Source organism: Protomyctophum bolini (genome assembly GCF_963924005.1).
Source record: "Protomyctophum bolini genome assembly, chromosome: 5".
Lineage (NCBI taxonomy): Eukaryota > Metazoa > Chordata > Actinopteri > Myctophiformes > Myctophidae > Protomyctophum > Protomyctophum bolini.
Window position 1 is genome coordinate 41,542,940 of NC_137866.1, and position 20,683 is coordinate 41,563,622.

The window sequence follows — 20,683 nt, forward strand, 5'->3', positions numbered from 1 at the left end:
TCTGCTACTTTTGATGCTTTTGTGTCACACTGTAAATGTAAATCGGGCTGGGGACGCCCCACAATTATTTCGGGGCCTCCAGTTTGGGAACCACTGCCCTATAAAGTTGTAGCAGCGGCTGTGAAATGTGTATATATGTATTTTTGCCTTAAAAATATGAAGCCAGGTGTGCCGATGGCCTTGTGGTTAAGGTGCGTACGGTGCCACAGATGAGCTCTAATGCCTGACTGTCGCAGGGTCGATTCCCGAGCCTGACGACCTTTGCGTTTGGGTAATACAGAGACTTCTATCTTTTTGTATGCCAGTTTATTCACAGATGTTTCCTTGTAAATTCCAATCAATCAAGTGATTAGGTTTGTTGTAACGTAAAGCTTAATTGATACTCCGGTGTTGCTTTCTCGACAAAACAAATTAATCTAGCACAGAAGCACACACAAATAGAGAATATTCACATAATATTCAAACTTTTATTGCCAAAACCAACTTGGGGCCGATTCATACTCCTATTTTACCGCTGTTTCGGCGCTGTAGTGCCGAAATGTTTTCGGCTCGTCAGACATTTTCTGTAGCACCGAAGAGATGGCTTTAGGACGGTACCCGCCCCCCCGAACCTCAAATGACGTCACAGAGCCGAACCGACTTTTATTCGGCTCTAAAATAGGAGTATGAATCGGCACTTACAGTTGATTTGGCCGGAAGGACGTGTGCTCAGAGATAACGAGAACAAGAAAAAAAGCTGAAGTAATGTCTGCAAGATAAGAGAGTGTCTACTAACTCCTTCAATGGGCCACTCTGGACAGGACGTCCTCTCCCTTTACAGTTGTTCCTCAACCTGTGGGTCGGTGCCCCCATGAGCACTCCCAGATAACAGTGAAGTGACAATTGAACCTATTCTGACCTGAGATCAGATTCTAAAAATGTCTTCTACATCCTGACAGTTTTCTGAAAAAGCTATGTTTCTATGTCAGTCGATTTTTCAAAAATAGCAGATCTACAAGCTCATAGCGCGCCACCGAGTGGCGCGCTATGAGCTTGTAGATCTGCTATTTTTCAATAGCTAAAGCATAGCATAATGCTACCACCAAAAAGGGTTCCCACCCAAAATGGGTTAAGGACTTTGAAGACCTTTTTAATACCTTAAAAAATGTTGAAGAAAAGAAAAAACTCCATTACTGCATCAAAAGTAATCAACTAAATTATATTACTACAACAAAAATGCCATATTCTTTATGCAAAAAATGTGAAAATAGCCGATCTACAAGCTCACAACGCCTTGCAACGCCAGGCTATTTTCACTTGAGAGGTTGAGAGCCATTGTCTTACAAGTGTGTAACTGTAACCTCTTTTTATCATAGAGCTGATTTCTATTAATACTGTAAATAAACTAGATTATTGACTTGACTTACATACAACATTTAGTTAATCAGTCCCAAAAGGGATATGGTGATTTGTTTTTATGTACATTGTACTGTACTGTACTGTACATACTGTACTAACTGGTTACCTTCTCCATCCCTCCCCATCACACAATGTGTAATATACGTATGAGTAATATCCATACAGTTCCTTTACCGCCTACCTGACCTGTACATCAGCATGCATAGAACATTTAGAAGGATCAATAGTGTTACATTACAGTACATGTCTCAAGCTGTGCGTTATAATTACCTCTCCATTCCCACACTGTCAGCCAACCAGTGGTTTTCAACCCTTTTCATATCAACGCCCATTATTTATTCAGCATTTCAGCTCACCATTTGATGAGATTTAGCCTCTCAGACCCAAGCCAAGACTTGGAATATTGGACGGGATTTTCTTTGTCCACAATTCCATGCTGTATTCATGTGGTAACATAGGAGAGATAACAGGCAATGTTGATCAAAATAACAATCTTCTACCTAATTATACTACTCTTAATTGTGTAGACTTCTTAGGTCATTCTTCTTAGGTAATGTTTAACAATAATTTAACTTCAGAATGTAAAATGAAACCAAATGGGCCCCTAGAGGGTCCATTTGGTTTCATTTTACACTCTCAAGAGTTAAAGATCCGTAGGGTCCATTTGGTTACCAACTCTTCCGTCATTTAGCTGGGGACCACCTGGAACCCCCTCAAGAGCCACTGGTGGTCCCCGGACCACTGGTTGAGAACCACTGCTCTACGCAGTCTGCACTAGAGCCTGACCCATGCCAGGGTGCTGGGTCCTAGAGCCTGACCCATGCCAGGGTGTTGGGTCCATTGCCAATCCCCATTTTGGAGAGTCCCTAACCTAGTGGTTCTCTAACATTGTTGGCCTCACTACCCCCTTTCCCTGATGTCTGTGTCCAAGTACGCCTTAGCCTGACACTCAGCGTGAATTCTCATTACGTTTCACTCCATTATTCAGTCTGAAAGCCCTCTCAGTCCAGACGAGATGGGGCATGGCCAAATATCTGGAACTTCGCCTTATTATTATTTCATAATCGAAAATCGAATTATTAGCCAAAATATAGGCTAATAAGTAAGGCTGCATGATATATCGAACATGTACCTTCATCAGAGTGGAGAATATAAGTATAAATCAAGTTGAGCAAAGGCACTCTTCTCTGCCCCTCTCTCTAACAGACACAGTTAACGATCGCTTGTTAAGTGCCTGCCAGACAGACAATCAGATGAAATGAAGGCAGTTGTAGAGTGAACTGAACGTTTTCTGTTTATATCAAGTACTTCATACCAGCCCCTTATGAAACTACTTCTCCCCAAATCCAAATGGATTTCATTTTCCATCCTGAATGGCAGTAACTAGCATACAATGAGAACTGAGAAGATCTCCACAAAGGTTTACTCGTCAAAACTGATTATAAAACTGTAACCATCAAAGCATGCATAATATAAAATCTTAAAAGTTGTATCTGATATTTATGGCTGATGGTCACTTTCTGGCATCCCTAGTTGAAACTGTATTTGGAATTCGGGAATCAGGTTGAATATTTACTAATACGGACGTTTAAAAGTCAAATAATAGCCGTTAGTCAGCCAGACTGATATATCGGTCCAGCTCTACCTCTGCATGCATTGGATTGCTCTTTACTTTGACCTTTACGACAGACTGATGGATTCTCCAAATCCAAGCAATATGTAAAGGAATGCAGTGGAATGACATGGAAATTGAATTTCTGTATACTTGCTTTTTGTTGTTTGGACAGGTGTTTTTGGATTTAAAGCCAGAGAAACCATGCAGTACTGTACTGTCACGAAAACGGCAAAAGGAAAATTGCTGTGCACCTTCATGCTATCAATGATCAATACTATTAATCCCTGTCAGAATTAGATTTTGTGTGTTAACCCATGCAGCCCTCTGTGGGGACCCCCGCACGCCAAAAAGTGTTTTTCCGAGCTTGTAGAAATGCACCGTACACTTTATTTAGCTCACTAGTATTTCATTTACTTATTTTATTTTACTTTATTTATTTTGGTGCTATTTCATTTACTTTATGTTTGCATACTTTGCACTGCTGTTTGCATAACTCTTTGGAATTGTCAGATTTAGAATTGTGTTTTTTTCTTTCTGCATGAATATAACCACACCATAACCATATGAGATGAAATGGGAGTTAAATCCTGCAATTTGTAAAAATGACAAAATATGAGTCGTAACGTCGTTGAAGTGGGACTCATAATTATGTCCAGGGGGACCCATCTAAAAGACCACCCCTGGGTCCCGGGACCCATTACATTGAAAACCTAATGTTAGAATATGGAGATAAGAGGTTTCTGCCCGACATCAACAATTATATTCTGCCGCTAATAATAATAATCTCTAATTTAACTAATGGGACTTTCAGTCTCTTAGTCTGGTTTGTAGTGTACTTGGCATGCACACAGGGCTGCATGGAGGAGCCAAGACAGAGATGAAGTAACTTACAGTATCATCTGTCCCCATCAATAAGTTGACAAGCGTACCGATGAGTGACAGAGTCAATTTATCAACCCCTTAACCCATTCTGACCGGGAACCCGTTTTGGTGTTAGCATCATGTTATGCTTTAGCTATTGAAAAATAGCAGATCTACAAGCTCATAGCGCGCCACCGAGTGGCGCGCTACGAGCTTGTAGGTCTGCTATTTTTGAAAAATCGAAGAGTGACTGACATTTTTAGAATCTGATCTCGGGTCAGAATGGGTTCATCAGACCAGTGTGTGTCCAGTGAAAACCTCGTATGAATCTGATCTCGGGTCAGAATGGGTTAAAGGTCCACTTGTTCCTCCTCTCTGCTCCATTCCGGCCCGCTCTTCTCCGCTCGCCCCCAAATACCGTATTGACTACTGTCTGTGACACAGTCAGATATGAGTAGGTGGTGAGATATGATCAGTGGATGGATGAGGCAGGCAGGCAGAGGGGCTTTCTCTGAGAACGGGGCAATCCCACAACTGGCAGTGTAGTGGTGGAATGTAACGGATGCATGAATGAATGCATGAATATAGGTTCTATCCACACTTTTCCTGGGCTGTGTGTGCTCCAGTTCCTGTTGATTTCATTGGTCATCTGACCAGTTTCATTGGCTTTCATTGGATCAAATCGACAGGAACTGGAGCACACACAGCCCGGGAAAAGTGTGCATATGTGTTGTAACAGAGTATTTCTACACTGTGTTACTGCTACTGACTTACAACCAATTAAAACCGGAAAGTATTTTAGCGTTGGCTATTCAAAAATAGCTGCAGATGGCATCTGGTGCCAATTGGTATTGTATTTTCTATCGTTTTCATCGTTGATTATTAGTCACCTTTACAATGAGGTACAGCTTCGTGGAGGTATTGTATTCACACTTGCTTTGAGTTGCTTAGTGGAATGGATGATTGCACTCTCCCAGCAGTAATAAGGAAAAAACAACACATAGGCCAATTTAACATTTGATTAATTTGTTAGGGAACTCAGTAGCGTGTGGAAGATCCATACACAGCTCCATACGCAGACACAACAGCTCGGCACCTCCTCATGCTGGTCACCAATGGAATGTCATCTGTGGGATGACATCCCATTCCTCAACCAGGATGTGTTGCAAGTCAGCCAAACGTGGTTCTTTTGGTTTCTGGGATTCATTCAGAGATATTTGCATTTAAAGTTTTAAGACACACAAAGCTCCAGAATGAACCAGTTAAAAAATGACGTCATAACATGATGTCAGCTCATTATCATCTTGCATAAAAAGGCTCTTCCGGTTACGGTGACAACAGTTTCAAGATGGATAAGCGCCTGACATACCGTCGTAGGTTGTCCTACAACACAGCATCGAACAAGACCAGGGTGTCCCGCACGCCTGGTAACCGCATTGTGTACCTGTACACTAAGAAGGCGGGCAAGGCTCCCAAGTCAGGATGTGGCATCTGCCCAGGAAGACTGCCTGGAATCCCGGCTGTAAGACCTCAGGTCCTGACGAGGCTGAGCAAGACCGAGAAGCACGTCAGCAGGGCCTACGGAGGATCCATGTGCGCAAACTCTGTGCGCGACAGGATCAAGCGTGCCTTCTTGATTGAGGAGCAGAAGATTGTGGTCAAGGTGCTCAAGGCACAGGCACAGAGCAATAAAAAGCAATAAAAAGATCATTCTTACCGGAGAAGCTTCGGATCATCCTGGGATAAAAGTCATGGTCCAGCGGCGTCAGTCACCCATAGACCCCAAACTGCAGGCTGCTGCGGCCTCCTAATCCACGGTCCACAGCCAATGCTCTAAAAACAGTTTTAAAACAGTTTATTTGGAGGGGGCTGTTTTTCAGAGCGTGTCTCGCGTGCCACCGGTGTAATGCAATACCAACTTCAAAGGCGTTATGACAGGTTGCGCAACTCTAACGCAGATTGCGTTAGAGTTGATCTAACGATATCAATATATCAATCAGTAGGGATGTGTAAATGTGTCAAATGAAAATCGATTAGTATAATTCAATATTATCGATTAATCGATTGGGGGAGGAGGGATTTTTTTTAACCCTACAAAATTAATGAAAGCTTCAATTGCGGAAATTGTCTCAGATTACTGATTACACTCAGGTTACTGTCTCACACTCAGTCACTCACACTCCTCTCAAGTCATGCAGCTACACAGACACATCCCAGGCACACTTTGGTAGGCCTATAGCCTTGTCCTGTTTGGATGACAATAAATATTGCCTTTCCAACAGATAATATTTTCAATAACAAAACAAAACGATTATCGATTATTAATTTAAAAATTGATTTTGGGTCCTATTATCGATTAATCAGACCCATCCCTAGAAGTCAGACAACGGTTCTCGAGCCTTCCATGACTTTTCACGTGAAAGTGAAGGAGTTAAGATCTGTAACAATGGGTGTATTGGGAGAAACCACAGTAATTACTGTGCAATCATCTAATCCACTAAACAACTCAAAGCAAGGGTGAATACCAATTCACGGTGAATACCATTTGCCCAATACAATACAGTAAAATACAGTGCAGACATATAAGACAGTCAATAATAAAACAACAGGCAATTAAAGCAAATTAATATAAAATAGAAAGTTGCAGGCTCAAGAGGGGGATTCAAAAGCTTGTGAATATAAAACCGTTTTAAGTTGTGATTTAAAAGACTCAACGGAGGGATCAGACCTAACGGGGGAGGAGAATGTTGTTCCACAGTGTAGGGGCTGTGACAGCAAAGGAGCGGTCGCCCCTAAGCCTCTTTTTTGTTGTTGTTTAAGAGACCCCTCTCTGCTGACCTGAGGGGTCCTGATGGAGGGGGGACAGGATAGGAGGTCGGTGTTGTAGGAGGGGGCCAGCCCGTTTAGGGCTTTGTATACAAAAAGGAGGGTTTTGAAATGTATTCTGTACCGGACCAGCAGCCAGTGGAGAGAGGCCAGGACAGGGGTTATGTGATCTCTCCTCCTGGTGCCGGTCAGGAGTCTGGCCGCGACATTTTGTACCAGTTGGAGACGGGACAGGTTTGATTTTGGAAATGGAGCTGAGGTGGAATAAACTAGATTTGACTATAGATGCACATGCATAAAGTGAATGGCAAATCGAGTGACAAAGTGAATTTAATGTTGTTTAAAGTCATTTAATGCAATCAAATAGGGCTATGAAGGCAAGGAAGTAGTTTTGTGACACTCAGTAGGCATTCCCACATAACTTCTGGGTATGATGATGATGTCCCGCACATACCCTCTATTGCAATGACTATTGACCATAGTCAACCCTCGCCTCCATATACTGTATGCAGGTTTTCATAGTAAATGCAACTTACGGTCGCAAACATATATAAAATACAATTCCAATTGGTAAAGGGGAGAAATAATCGACCAATGTTATGTTGGTCAAACTTTTTGGGAGGAGTTATTGTTTGTACACAATTCCGTGTGTCCACGGCCTAATACATATATCATTTTGGGGTTCCTTGTCGCACGGAAAAGTTTGAGAACCACTGATTTAGAAGACGCCTGTAGAATCTGCCTCAGGTCTTAAAGAAGAATTCCATGCTAGAAGGCTTTTTTTACCTTTCTTACCTTTCTTTGTAGTCCCAACCAAAGAGGTCCAGGTGTTTTTTGTGTGCAAAAACTGAATGGGGCTATGGGGTGTTATTTTTTATTTCCATTTCAAAATAAATTGAGCGATTGAAATAAGCGAATTAGCACAACACCCCATAGCCCCATTCAATTCAATGCAATTCATTTAGGGCTTATGGTAGGGGAAATAGCCAATAAGGAGCTTTTGCACAAAATAACACCTGGACCTCTTTGGTGGGGACGTAACAACTACAAAGAAATGTAAGAAAACCTTTTAGTATGGAATTCTCCTTTAATGAGTGAGTTAAAATCTGATGTCTTCTTTCCGCCACGGTTTCTGACTCAGACAGAGAGTGGGGGTGCAACTCCCACGAGCCGGTATACCGGGGTGGACAGCCGGCAAGATCTTGGCCCAGAAGCTCCCCCCAGAGCTGGATAATTAGACAGCCCTCATCAGAACCATAGGAGCAATGCATCGAGGAGTGCAGCTCTGCTCATTAGATCTTCTTAGCCAGACAGACAGACGCATTCCTCCCTGTAATTAGTTGCTGATTAATACAGATAATTTGGGTTTCAGTAATATGGGGATGTCGCAAGCAGGCGGCTGGAGCAAGATGAATGTCCTTCATTTATGCAATGGTCTGTAACCACTTAAGCCCAATATATACTCCCGTCCCTCGACGAGTGTATCGAAGATGGCCAATCTACAAGCTCACTGACAGCGCGTCACATCACGGCGCGTTGGTGATCTTGTGGATTGATTGAATACTTTATTAGATAGAAATGTAAACAGCACGAGGTCAGACATTTGAGCTGAATTGATAATACAAAAAGTCCTGGGGACTTTCCCAATGTGGTCCTATGATCTGTTGTTTTGTGCTAATACATTTTAAGATTGGGATTTTTGAGGAGCGCTAGCCCCTCCTATGTTCCAGCTTTGAGGGTTTATGTAAACACAATCATTGAAGACAAAAGTGTGTAAACCCAAGCATGTGTAAACACAAACATTGAAGACAAAAGTGGCAAATTGTGATTGGCCAGAATGAGATGATGTATGATGACTTCACACGGGTGTGATTTATTTATTATTTTTTTCCAAAATTGGAGCACCAGGTTGAAAGGTAGGAACAGTCACTTCAAAGGCTTGGCAATTAAAAAGGATGTCCTGTCTTTGACCTCTAGCTGTCGGGTGCATATTCCTATAGTAACATGAACGGCAATCACAAGTTGAGCGTCACTTCAGTTTTATTTTGCAGTGCCAAGACCTCCCAAGAGAGAGAGTGTGTGTGTGTGTGTGTGTGTGTGTGTGTGTGTGTGTGTGTGTCTCTGTCTGTGGGTCTGTCCGAGTACGACCTGTTGACCCCTGCAGCTGATGCTGATTGGGGTTGAGTTCCAGAAAGGAGGGGTCATTTCAACCCTCATGCTCAAGTCAACAACTGTGCTTGACTCTAAAGGCTCACTTCACATTATGGTGTGATTTTTGAGTGGTGCTAGCCACTCCTATAGACAGCTATGTGTGTCCCTGTGTCGGTCTTCGTGTCTGTCTGTCCGTCCGAGTACGGAAATAGCGTCACTGTTGCGCAGCCTCTCACACACACACACACACACACACACACACACACACACACACACACACACACACACAGGCCAGGGAGGAGGGTTTACAGTACAGTACAGTATTAAGAGTACAGTACTAAGCACGAGTACAGTACAGCACCATTCAGTTCAGACGTGTCTGATTTTTCATTTGCAGCAGCAGCAGCAGTCACAGGACACAAAACGGATGCATTTCGTCTGTAGGCCTTCGTCCGCGTATATCAGGACAGGAACAGACCCCAAATCGTCCTCTTATGTTGCATACAGTACTTCAACTTGTTGCGTACTTGCATACTTCAACTTGTTGCATACTTGCATACTTCAACTTGTTGCATACTTGCATACTTCAACTTGTTGCGTACTTGCATACTTCAACTTGTTGCATACTTCAACTTGTTGCGTACTTGCATACTTCAACTTGTTGCGTACTTGCATACTTCAACTTGTTGCGTACTTGCATACTTCAACTTGTTGCATACTTGCATACTTCAACTTGTTGCGTACTTGCATACTTCAACTTGGGTGGGTGCTATAACTACTTATTTCAGACTTTTGCCTCGATTATGATTAATGAACGATTTTTCTTTTTATTGTACGATTATTATTACTTTTTTTACAATGAAGTATAATACAGGGTTAAGTGGTTAAGAAGACGCATGGATTTAGAATTGTTTCCTGTCAATTTGTTGATATATGGGTTAATTGCCCAGCCCTAGTGGGTTTTGTTCATGATAGAGATGGAACTTAATATGAAATAGACCAAAGAGAATGGGCAGCTTTATAACGCTTAATGCTGTTGCTTAAGATAAGCTGTCAGCGTGAGTGAGCTGTATAGCTGAACAGGGGTTTGAGCCATTGATCATTTGGTGACACGGCTGTGAATGGAAGCAAGAGGCACAGAATTGGAAAAAAGCGCAGCTCGCTTTTTCCATTAAAAGTTTTGTAAATTTTTGGTTCCGATTCATTCTTTTTCATTACTGTTGTGAGGGATTTTGTTTTGCTCACTAAGGCTTGAAACATTTGCTGGCCAATTGCCATCGTTGCTCACTGTGAATGGTGCTGCCAAAATAAATCCACAAGCTGTTAAGTTGCTTTTTGAGCTCACTTTGCGGTTCATGACTAATCTTGGTTCAGCATCATTATTTAGGATCTTTATTCTGTTTTTCTTTACTCGCCGTCCTCTACCCTAAAATTCCGGGGCAATTTAACTGAGCCTTACGGGTCAATTTGGTTACATTTAAACCTCTACCTTCAACAAAACAGCCTTAAAGTCAACCGCACCAATGCAACTCCATGTAATTGCTATTGGGGATAATGGTTGAAATAGTTGCATGTTGCAAGGAGATGGATGGCAAATCATTGGTGTGGAGTGGGCTTTAGAGTTACAAATGGATAAATAACGCTGATGATTTTTGCGGAGTAACTTAAAAATAATTTAGCACAAACCATCCAATCAATGCCTCAAGTCTGAATTATAGATTGAAAGGTAGATGGACATAACCGTATAAATACTCAGTAGGGAAGGATGCAGAACTATTGATTATTTTCTATAAATGGCTTTTTCAGTATACGCTTGTTTCTGTATCAATCAATTGATGAATCACTTAAGCCCCGTTTCATACTTTGTCACACAACAGTGTCCTGCAAAAAAACGATGAAAATAGCAGATCTACAAGCTCACAACACGTCACACTGTAATGTGTTGTACAGTAGATTTTCACTGTTATTTTTCTTTTCCTTTTTTAAGTTCTTCATCTACAGTATTACATATGCTAGCAATTTACAATTTCAGTGCTGTCTACATAAAGTGCAAAATCTAAATGACATAAGTTGAGCCTTTGCATACGCCTGTAAGGTCGTCGAAGCTATAGGGGATCGATTATTAATAGATTATTTTATCAAATGATCGATTTTCACTTAGTTGGATAACTTGGATTAACAGATGCACATAAGTGCTAAAAGTAATGCCTAGAAAGCTGTCACACCATGATTTCCAAGGAATATGGCAATGTTGTTAACTTTTCTACACATTCTACCGTAGTTTTGCATTAGACACACACACACACACACACACACACACACACACACACACACACACACACACACACACACACACACACACACACACTTGGGAAAACTAATCAGCAGTCACGCACCTTAGACAAGCAGTAATTACGCAAATAATTTCCCCCCCCACATCCACAGAGAAAGGACATAGTCCCATGCATTTATTTATTTCTATCTCAGCACTCAGCCTTTCCTCTGGTAGGCATAATGAGTCTGTTAATGCACTGAAGTGCTGGGAGACTTCTAGGCTTGCCCTTAACCCCACTAAATATTGTACAGTGCAAAAACAAACAATGAGTGTACAATTGTAATTACTAGTCTGTGTGGAGCAGGCCGGCCTTGACACAAGAAGCAAGTTCTCATGGAGGGGGGAATGTTTTCTAAGCCGAGAGACATTAAACGCTCAAACAATCTAATGGACTTTGTGAGATTTGTATCGTTGTGTTGACACTGATGTGTCCTTGACAGGGTGCCAGTGTGCGTCCCCAGATACAGTTGTTTGGTTCCATTTGTACACTAGTCTCTTAAAATTAAATACACTGAGGACTTGGATTTTACAGTTTTTACTCTGCATGTTTACCTGCTGTGCTGCCTCTGGTGACTGATCGAACTGGGGGCGTGCTTGAAATGAAATGAAACAGTCTGAGAACCACTGGCCTAGATGACGCTGTCGGTCAGTAACATGAAGTCCAGTTGTAGATTGAGAGCAGTGCAGAGAGACACTATGAGGCCAGCAGCAGCACTAAGTTCTGCAGTAGGCTCGGGTTGCACTGACCGTTGCAGAACGGGCAGGCGTCAGGAAAAACTCTGCCTCAGCGCCGTCAGCGGGTGTGACCCTGTGGCAGCCTGGCAGGGTGTGCCGTGTTCTTCACCCTGCTTCCTGCTTCCCGACAGGAAGTCGACTCTCCTCTCCCATACTGTCTGCTTGTTGACCTGCAGCGGCAGCGGCAGAGGTCACAGGAAACACGTGACATGACGACACATACCATGATGACATGACGCATAACACGTGACATATAAGTCATAACATAATCTATGCGCCAAGTCTCTGCATATCTGTATGTATATGTATGTCTGTGTGTAATCCACGTAACTCAAATTCGACACAGCAGTACAAGGGGTGCCCAACGGGCACCACCATAGAGGCTCCACGGGAACCTCTCTAGTATACCACACCAGTAAGACGCCCTGAGGGGATGCATGCATCCGCCCGCTATGGGACGTCATCTGCTAGGTCCGTATCGAACGCTGATGGTTAATACGGTTTATTAGGCATTTTGTATTGTGAAAATTACTTCAGAATATAATCGACAAATAATGTGTACAGGGTTTGATGAGGTCAGATCAACATATGGAATGTCAGAACAGGTCAGCTCCATATATGGAGATCTAAGGGTGGCAGCGGGGGCAGTGTCTCGAGTATACACGGTTTGATGAGGGCCCAGGTAGGGCCGGGCCTTCATTTCCGGGCCTGTAGAGAACTCTACTAATAGCTTTGGGGCAGGCCCGTCTAGAGTTTGAATGGACAGGTATCAGTCAAAAGGGAGACATAGAAGCGGAAGGACGGGTGGGGTAGATCATCAACATATGGAATGTCAGAACAGGTCAGCTCCATATATGGAGATCTAAGCGTTTGAGGTCAGATGTAGAGTTGCTGGCCGGCTCCATATATGCAGATCTAGGTGATGATCCAGTCTTCTCCATGTATGGCTATCCAGGGTTTGATGAGGTCAGTGTCGTGCTCTTCATACGTATATGTATATGGAGACGGGCGTGACCATATATGGAGGCGTGACACTGACGGGAAATCATAGGTTTTCATAGTAAACTGCGACCTACAGTCGCAATAAAGCCGTTGAATGCAACAGCAAATAAAACCCACATTGGGTATACTCAGTGCAGCAGGGTTTACAAAGCACCTGGCTGTGCCCCCATTGTAAAACGGCAACAACAAATAAAACAATATCTCATCGATTTACAGCGCTCTTATCTCTTCTAGAGAGGGGGAGGACTTGGATTGAGTTGAACGAGGAATGTTGAAATGATGCACTATCTAGGTCCAGTTCTTCTTGTGCTCGTGTGTGTCTTATTCAGTTTCAAGTGGCTCACAGGAGCCATTACGCTAGGGATAAGCGTAACCGTGTAGATATTTCCCAGATTTAAACAGCTTTTTGATACACTCTGTACTGTTCTTGGAATGTCTGTGCCTTCGTGTCCCGTGGTGGGCAGATGAACAGATTCTAGGCTGACTTGGTTGTCCCGTGGTGGACAGATTTAACAGATTCATAGACACGTATACAAAACAGAAAAAGTACAAAAACCACGGCACATCTTTAAAGTAATGGTACCACGATCAGGTGTGCGATCGTAGTGAAGATGAATGTACACTCCATATATGGAGCTGACCTGTTATGACATTCAATTCCATATGTTGATCTGACCTCATCAAACCCTGTAAACTCAAGACACGCTTCATATATGACTGTAGAAAGGAATACCAGCAATCCTTTAGGATTCTTGTTTTTATTCGATTTAGAAATTGAATAATTTAAAACTCACACCGTGTTCACTGCCATGTATTCATTGCACTTCCGGTGTGAGTTTGGCTCCCATGAAAGTGTCATGGCGCAGCCCAGTCACGTGACCACTTCCCTTCCTTCTCAGAGCTTCCTTGGTGGGCAACCAGGAAGTGAACTGGGGGCGTGTTCTCTCCTCTGCGTCATCAGACAAAACATCTGATTACATTGACACTTTGGGAAAAGCATGCTGAAAGATGCAATGATGACGATTCAGTCCTCAAAATTTGAATACACAATTACTCAAATTATTAGATATTAGATGATTTATATTTAATTTATAATGACGATGATTCATTTTAATCTCTCTTCCAACTGGCACCTCCTGGTGCCTGCTCTTAGATCCGTAACACACACACACACACACACACACACACACACACACACACACACACACACACACACACACACACACACAGTGAGAGAGAGAGAGACTGGATGACAGTGCAGAGAGGAGAGTGAGATTAGTTTCCAGGAAACAGCTGGGTTGAAGTGCAGGTGCTCCACGGAGGGAACCACCGTGCCTGTTCCTGTACACAGATACCTCCGGTGGGACCTGGCATTTCATGCATTATTAACAACCTGCTTGTGGAATGCACCTGAACCTGATGGCAACACTAGTTCTACATTCCATTCCATTTTCCTACTGGGAGATGTATATCTGTATGTATATGTATGTCTGTGTGTCATCCACGTAACTAGTCTTTTACTAACTGGCTAACAGAAATAGCAGAGAAAGAAGTATTAACAATGATATTTTGATCTTGCACTTTTCTGCGTTCACTCTGGATAAAGGCCATTTTAGACGGGGAGCGACTGAGCAAGTGACGCTGGTGTTCTCGCTCGGATCATCGCCGTTCGCGCCGTCGTCTCTGACATGTGCAGATGCGTAGTGTGAACAGAAAGCTGACCACAATCCAGCTCTAGCCGGCCGCGCGCCTCTCTACCCCTCAACTTCTCTTTGTGTGGGTGCGGCGGTGGCTCAGAGTTGGTGTCGAAGTTTCCTTGAGCAAGACACCGAACCCCTAAATGCTCCCGATGAGCAGGTTGGCACCTTTCATGGTTTCCCCCGCCGTCTGGGTGTGTGTGTGTGTGTGTGTGTGTTAGACAAATGGGGCAATGTGATGCACATTGTAAAGCGCTTTGAATAAAGGCGCTATATAAATGAACCATTTACTTAAATTTACACGTCTTACATTTATTGTATAATGTTGTGGAGCCAGTTTCACAGCGAGGAGCAGTGTGAAAGAAGCAGCAGCTGTAGTAAAGTCACCGTGAGTCTGGTAACGGGGGAGAAGATGACAGTGAAAAGTCAGTCTGCATGCATTTGCAAGATGAACAATCACTGGCTCAAGTGTAGAATAATTGTCATCTGACGACTCCAGCACCCTTGGCACAGCACGTGAAGGGCGATGGTGTTGCATTTTAGAGTGATTGAGTTCCACATGAATACCGATGGTCTATGATAAGCCACTCTGTGTTACGTGTCATTCTTGCGTATAGAGCGTTCAATGTCTTTCCGTAGACTGCTCTCCTCCTGAGGAGGCCAGGGTTTATAAATAGGACAATGGTTAGTGTCCACAGAGAACGCCTTTTGAGTTGGCGATGGCCGTCTTCCATTATATTCCTATATGTTAAAGACGTGCTGGTGTGCTCCTCTTCCCAGCGCCAACCATCGTGCCTCAGTGCTCCCGACACCTGCTGTTCTTTTGGGTGTGGCACCCGGCCTGCGCACTTCACGCTGGCAACAGTTCAACTTTTGAAAAGGAGCGTCGGTCATTTGATGCTCGTGATTGTGTGTACCGCCCGACGTTGAATCGTTAAGGCAAGGATGAGAAGTCCATGTTTATGTTCAGAATCAGTGTTGTTACTTCCATAATACACACTAGGCATACATGGGAGCAAAATACCGTTCTCCCATGTGCTAATAACGCAGACTACAGGACGTTTGAGCAGAATATTCCCATGGCGGCCATGTTGGCATTGAAAAAGCAGGGTGGCAACGGGGTGGCATTTCATTAGCTTAATGGCAAGATGGCCGCCATGTGAATATGGTCGATGGTGGACAGGTTCAAACAGAGCGCTATGGACATGATATCTAAAGCACTCCTCAGCTCAAAATGCTCTGTGCACTGGACAGTATTTTACAATAACTGCAAGGAATCACACTCTGTAATCCAGTCCGTAATCCAGTTATCTCGAGAACCGTTCGACCAACCGACCTCGAACTTGGTGCACGCGTCACCATGCCCCGCATCGAGGTCGGGCGGATAGATGTAACTGCCAAAAAAGCTCTTGTCATGGCCCAAATAAGCCAATTGATTGCCATGGCAACCCCCGCCCGAGCTTTATTTGGCAAATTCCGTAAACCTGTCGAATTCCCCACACCTGCCATTCGATTACCAAGTCGGTCCACGTTTCACAGTCATGTTGCACTCTTGGGACACTCCACACATTCCCCACAGGCATTTACTAATTACCACTGCACAAGGACTTCCCAGAGCCACTCAAGTGTTCACGACAGTGAGCGTTATTGGGCACTAAGGGTCTCTGTAACACAGGAGAGTGGTCCAGGGTTCTGACTGCTGTTTGTCACTGTCAGCTGACGTCGTGCTCGTGGTCGTGTTGATGTTGTGTAGTTGTGTTGAGGAGCTGTCCAGGGTCCTGACTGCGGTCTCAGACCTCTTTAGCTCCAGGGCGTCGTTTGGTCTGCACATAGATCGGATGGGTGGCGGCTTCAGTTATTGGCATTTTCTGCGTCAACAATAGATGTGTGGATTATGGCGTGGTCAGCCCTGTTCTCTCAGAGAGCCATTGGTACGGCGATCAATAACCTTAGTAATTGCCATTGGCGTAGTGCTGCCGTGCTGTGAGTGAGTGGATCTCATGCTACCAGTGCAGCATACGGAAAGCTGATTTGTACTTAGTTGTGTGTCGACAATAGCCGATCTACAAGCTCAGAATGTGCCACACTGCGACGCATTCTGAGCTTGTAGATCGGCTATTTTGGATGCATGACGACGGCAACATGCATGTACCAAGTATAAGTGAGGCTTAAAGGGATATTTCACTTTTCAGATTTAGGTGAAATATGGATCAAATCTGAAGGAGTAATATATTTTGTTACATAAGTTGGTGCTTAAAAGCTTATAAGCTTATACGTAAATGCAGGGCAAAAGTTTTTCCTTCCCCTCTAGGGAGTGCGTATACAAAGTTTGACGGAGATCGGTGCAGTAAAAACACAAATCTGCACAAATCTTCGTGATTATTCGATCAATCAAAAAGTAATTGATAGAATAATCAGTGTTGAAAATAGTTTCAGCCCTACTTTCTTGAGTTCTGTTATGGAGGACTGCCGTGGGGACTGGTAATGATTTTCTGCGTCCAACGGTGGAGCCTGGCTCTGCACTGGCACATGCCAGCACCACATGCCAGCTGCCAGACCCCGTTTTACAGGAGACGCTGCCAGCTTTCTGCTTTATGAAAGAGCTATCGGTGACGGAGGATGAAAGAACCTCTCAAACATCCACAGCAGGATTTTGTTTATGGTGGCGTTTCAAGTATGTTTGTGCTCTTTCCCCCCCCCCCCCCCCCCCCCTTTTTTTCATTATTTCTTGCTGACACAGTGTATCTATAGGACTGGAGCAGCTGTTGAGCTGATCTGTCGACTTCCTTTAAAAGCAAGTTGACAGAACTTGAGAGAAGAGCATGAGGTGGAAACATAATATCCTGGAACGTAAACTAAAAGAACGAGAAGGACGGATGAGAAGCGCCCGAAAGCAGGCAGTGTGATGTGAGGAGGAGGATAAAGGCGCTACAACATAAGTCCTAACACTATGTACCAGAGCTAGTATTCGGGGTGTGCTTTTGCCCTGGGGCGGCGGTGGCTCAGGGGTAGTAGAGTGGCTGGATGGTAATCGCAAGGTTGCGGGTACGAACCTGGGCTCCCCCAGAGTTGGTGTCAAAGTGTCCTTGAGCAAGAGTCAAGTATGAATGTGTCTGTGAATGTGTGAATGTAATGCACAATCTATGGATAAAGACGCTATATAAATGCACCATTTACCATTTACCCTGCTCGGGGCTAGAGGGGTGTGGCTGCTCTAAAAATGTAAGCATTAGAATGTTGGAAAAAAGCGCAGTGGTCGAAATTTCCCTCAAGAAGCGAACTTCTTAATGATCATTATCACCTCAGGCCAATTATTATTATTAAAATGTTTGAAGTTACAGTTGGAGTTGGGTATCCTAACGATCCTGGTGCCTTAATTAAAGGCAGAGTATCACGTTGGCATCTACTTTGTCTCAGTTTAATTATGACAAAGTTCTGGAAACATTAGCCAATGCAACTATACAGCTCTTCAGTGCTTTGTGAAGTAGTTGTTGGCTAGTGGCCAGTACTCTGAGAAATCCCTCCCACCGTGTCGGAGAGGGACGATCCAAAACACTGTGTCATCCCATAGAAACGCATTGAAAAAGGCTTTGGGGATTTCACTATTTTACCCTTATGATAAAGTAAATGAAATAACTTTATTGAGTAACATCACCAACGACATGTCTGCTATACACTCGCTATTTTTTGTAAATCATCCGCCCGCCATCTGTTTCGTATCGATAGGGAAACAGAGCTTGAATGTACTGGCTTGGGGGGCGTGTCTATCACAGCGAGTTGCTCCAGGCTGTTTCAGCCAGCGGCCCGCGGCAGATCAGCCAGCCCAGTGCTCAGTGGTGTCCTCTGGGTGTAACTAGTGAGATGACCTGGTGTTGCAGTGGCATATGCCGTGGCGTGACATGAGCATGCCGTGATTGGGTAACACATTTGAGTTTGAGCCACGGTCCTCCGTGGGGACCCGCCACGGCCACGGGAACTATCGCGGACCCCCGCAGAGCTGTGCATAAATGGAAATGCACAGGCATAGGGCCTAATAACACCGTCTCACCCAGAATATATTGACTGAGGCTGAGCTGTCATCGTTTGAAAATGGAGGACCCTGATGTAAACCAAGTCTTAGTGCTTTTTCTCGTTTTTGTATTGACCTGTACCTTCTAACTGTACCCAATACCATTCTGTGAATAATATTTTCATTCAATCAATCAATGACCTGTGACCTAAACATTGTCCATATAGCAAAGGTGCAAAGCTGAGCTGTGTTCACAGCTTGACGTCATCGAAATTGTGAAATTGCACCATCTAGTGGCTACTATACTTTGGAAGGTGTTATGCTTATAACTGCAACTTTGCTTAAGTCTTATTTTTTCTAAATCGTTTTCTTAGGGGGTCTTTGATAGATATGCATCATTATTTTCTTTAAAGGAAATGTTCCTGCTCCCACCCTTTAATGGTCCGATTCCTTAACGGTTCACTGTTACAATTCCTATGTCCTACTTTGGACAAAAATCATTCACATTCAATCATACAATAGTATGTTATATTGTAGTGGTTCTCAAAGTGAGGTCAAGGGACCCTCTGGGATCCGGTTCCTTTGGTTTCCGGATCCCAACCCTAGTTACAGTAATGGTTTTGTATTCACTACTATTACTCTTTTCTTTTTCTCCCCATGTGTACTGTGTCCTCTCACCACAAGAATGAAACGAAGTGACGAACATGGACTATAAATCATGTGTGATGTAGCCTAACCATTCAGTGTCTTTTGTGGCCCCTGAGTTTTATGGTCCAAAGAATACTGCAAAGTGGGCTTCTTTTTGGTCTTGGGGTGGAATTTACTGCAGCCCGTGTTGAAGACCTCCTCAGGAATCACATGGCAGAGTGACTGTAAATCCATGATAGCCATGCATGGAGGCAGCCATCCATTAGGCTAATGGTTCCAACTGGGGGCGTAAGGCGGTTTACAACTTAAACAAAGCAGCTGAAGAGCAATCCACTATCTCTATCTACAATATACATCTCCTACTCAACTCAACTTTATTGTCACATCCTGAAGGTTTACAGTGGATGTAATTATTTGTCGTACGAGATCTGGATTAATACCTATTGATTGCCACCCATCATGCCCTCCCAGGTAGCAGACTCATTGCGGCGGCATTTAAAGTCGTGTCGCTCCCGTTGTACTGTAAATGTTGTGACTTGGGGTCAGCTATTAATAAATAAATTGTGTTTGGTAAATATAACTCCACTTTTCCACGAGCTTCAACATGGACGACAATCTCCTATCCCTACTCCCACCTTGACAAGCACTTTTAGAATTGTAGGCTAGGCATTATATTTAGTTTGAAAATAGCCAAACTATACTGCGATCGGCTATGTTTGCCTCTTTCTTACATAATATTTGCTAATTTGGCCAATTTGGTATTAAATATAGGTCATAAAGGTCCTTAAATTGTACACTATACGACTTTTGATTCCGCCGTGATGAGCCTGATAGCCTGGAGGGCATGTGTTTAATATGGAATACATGAAATGTACAGTACAGTATGTAATAATATCAAAGCCATTCTAGGGCTGGAATCATACCCAGTATGTTAATGTAACATTTAAAACAGCTGTGGGTGCGGCTTCAGTTTAGGTGGATCACCCACCAGGCAAACCAGGCATACTTAATGAACTGGTTGGCATGTCCACATAAAAACAACATTTTAACAAATGCTGTAATTGTACACTTTTTTGAAAAGAATCTTCCTCCTTATATCCTGCTACCCTAATAGACAGGGGTACATAAGCACAGTGGCCGTTTATCCAACAGCTTTCTCCGACCGAACCACACTTTTACCACACATCTCTATATGCAAAATAAATTCGGCACACTCCCAGAATACATATAGGCTACATTTAATTGAAAGAAATGTCTTAATTACTCTATAAATATTGTTTTACATCACCACACGATCCCATGGGACAACTTTCTGTGACGTCAAAATCGTCATGTTTGCCAAACTCTCCACCAGCACAGAGCCTCCTCCCCCTTTCACTGCTCCTCTGTGCTGTGTGTGACCGACC

At 43.5% G+C, this 20,683-nt stretch overlaps 2 protein-coding genes across 4 annotated transcripts in view; both read left to right on the forward strand.

Annotated features, from left to right (window-relative positions):
* The window catches only part of LOC308316020 (IQ motif and SEC7 domain-containing protein 1-like), a 192,208-nt gene that overhangs the window by 14,477 nt on the left and 157,048 nt on the right, over positions 1-20,683 (forward strand). The window lies entirely within an intron of this gene.
* Positions 5,216-5,576, forward strand: LOC308316007 (large ribosomal subunit protein eL34-like; the record flags this gene model as incomplete). Its single annotated transcript, XM_080764328.1, has 1 exon — positions 5,216-5,576. The coding sequence occupies exon 1, from the start codon at positions 5,223-5,225 to the stop codon at positions 5,574-5,576; it is 354 nt and encodes a 117-aa protein (XP_080620454.1). The 5' UTR covers positions 5,216-5,222.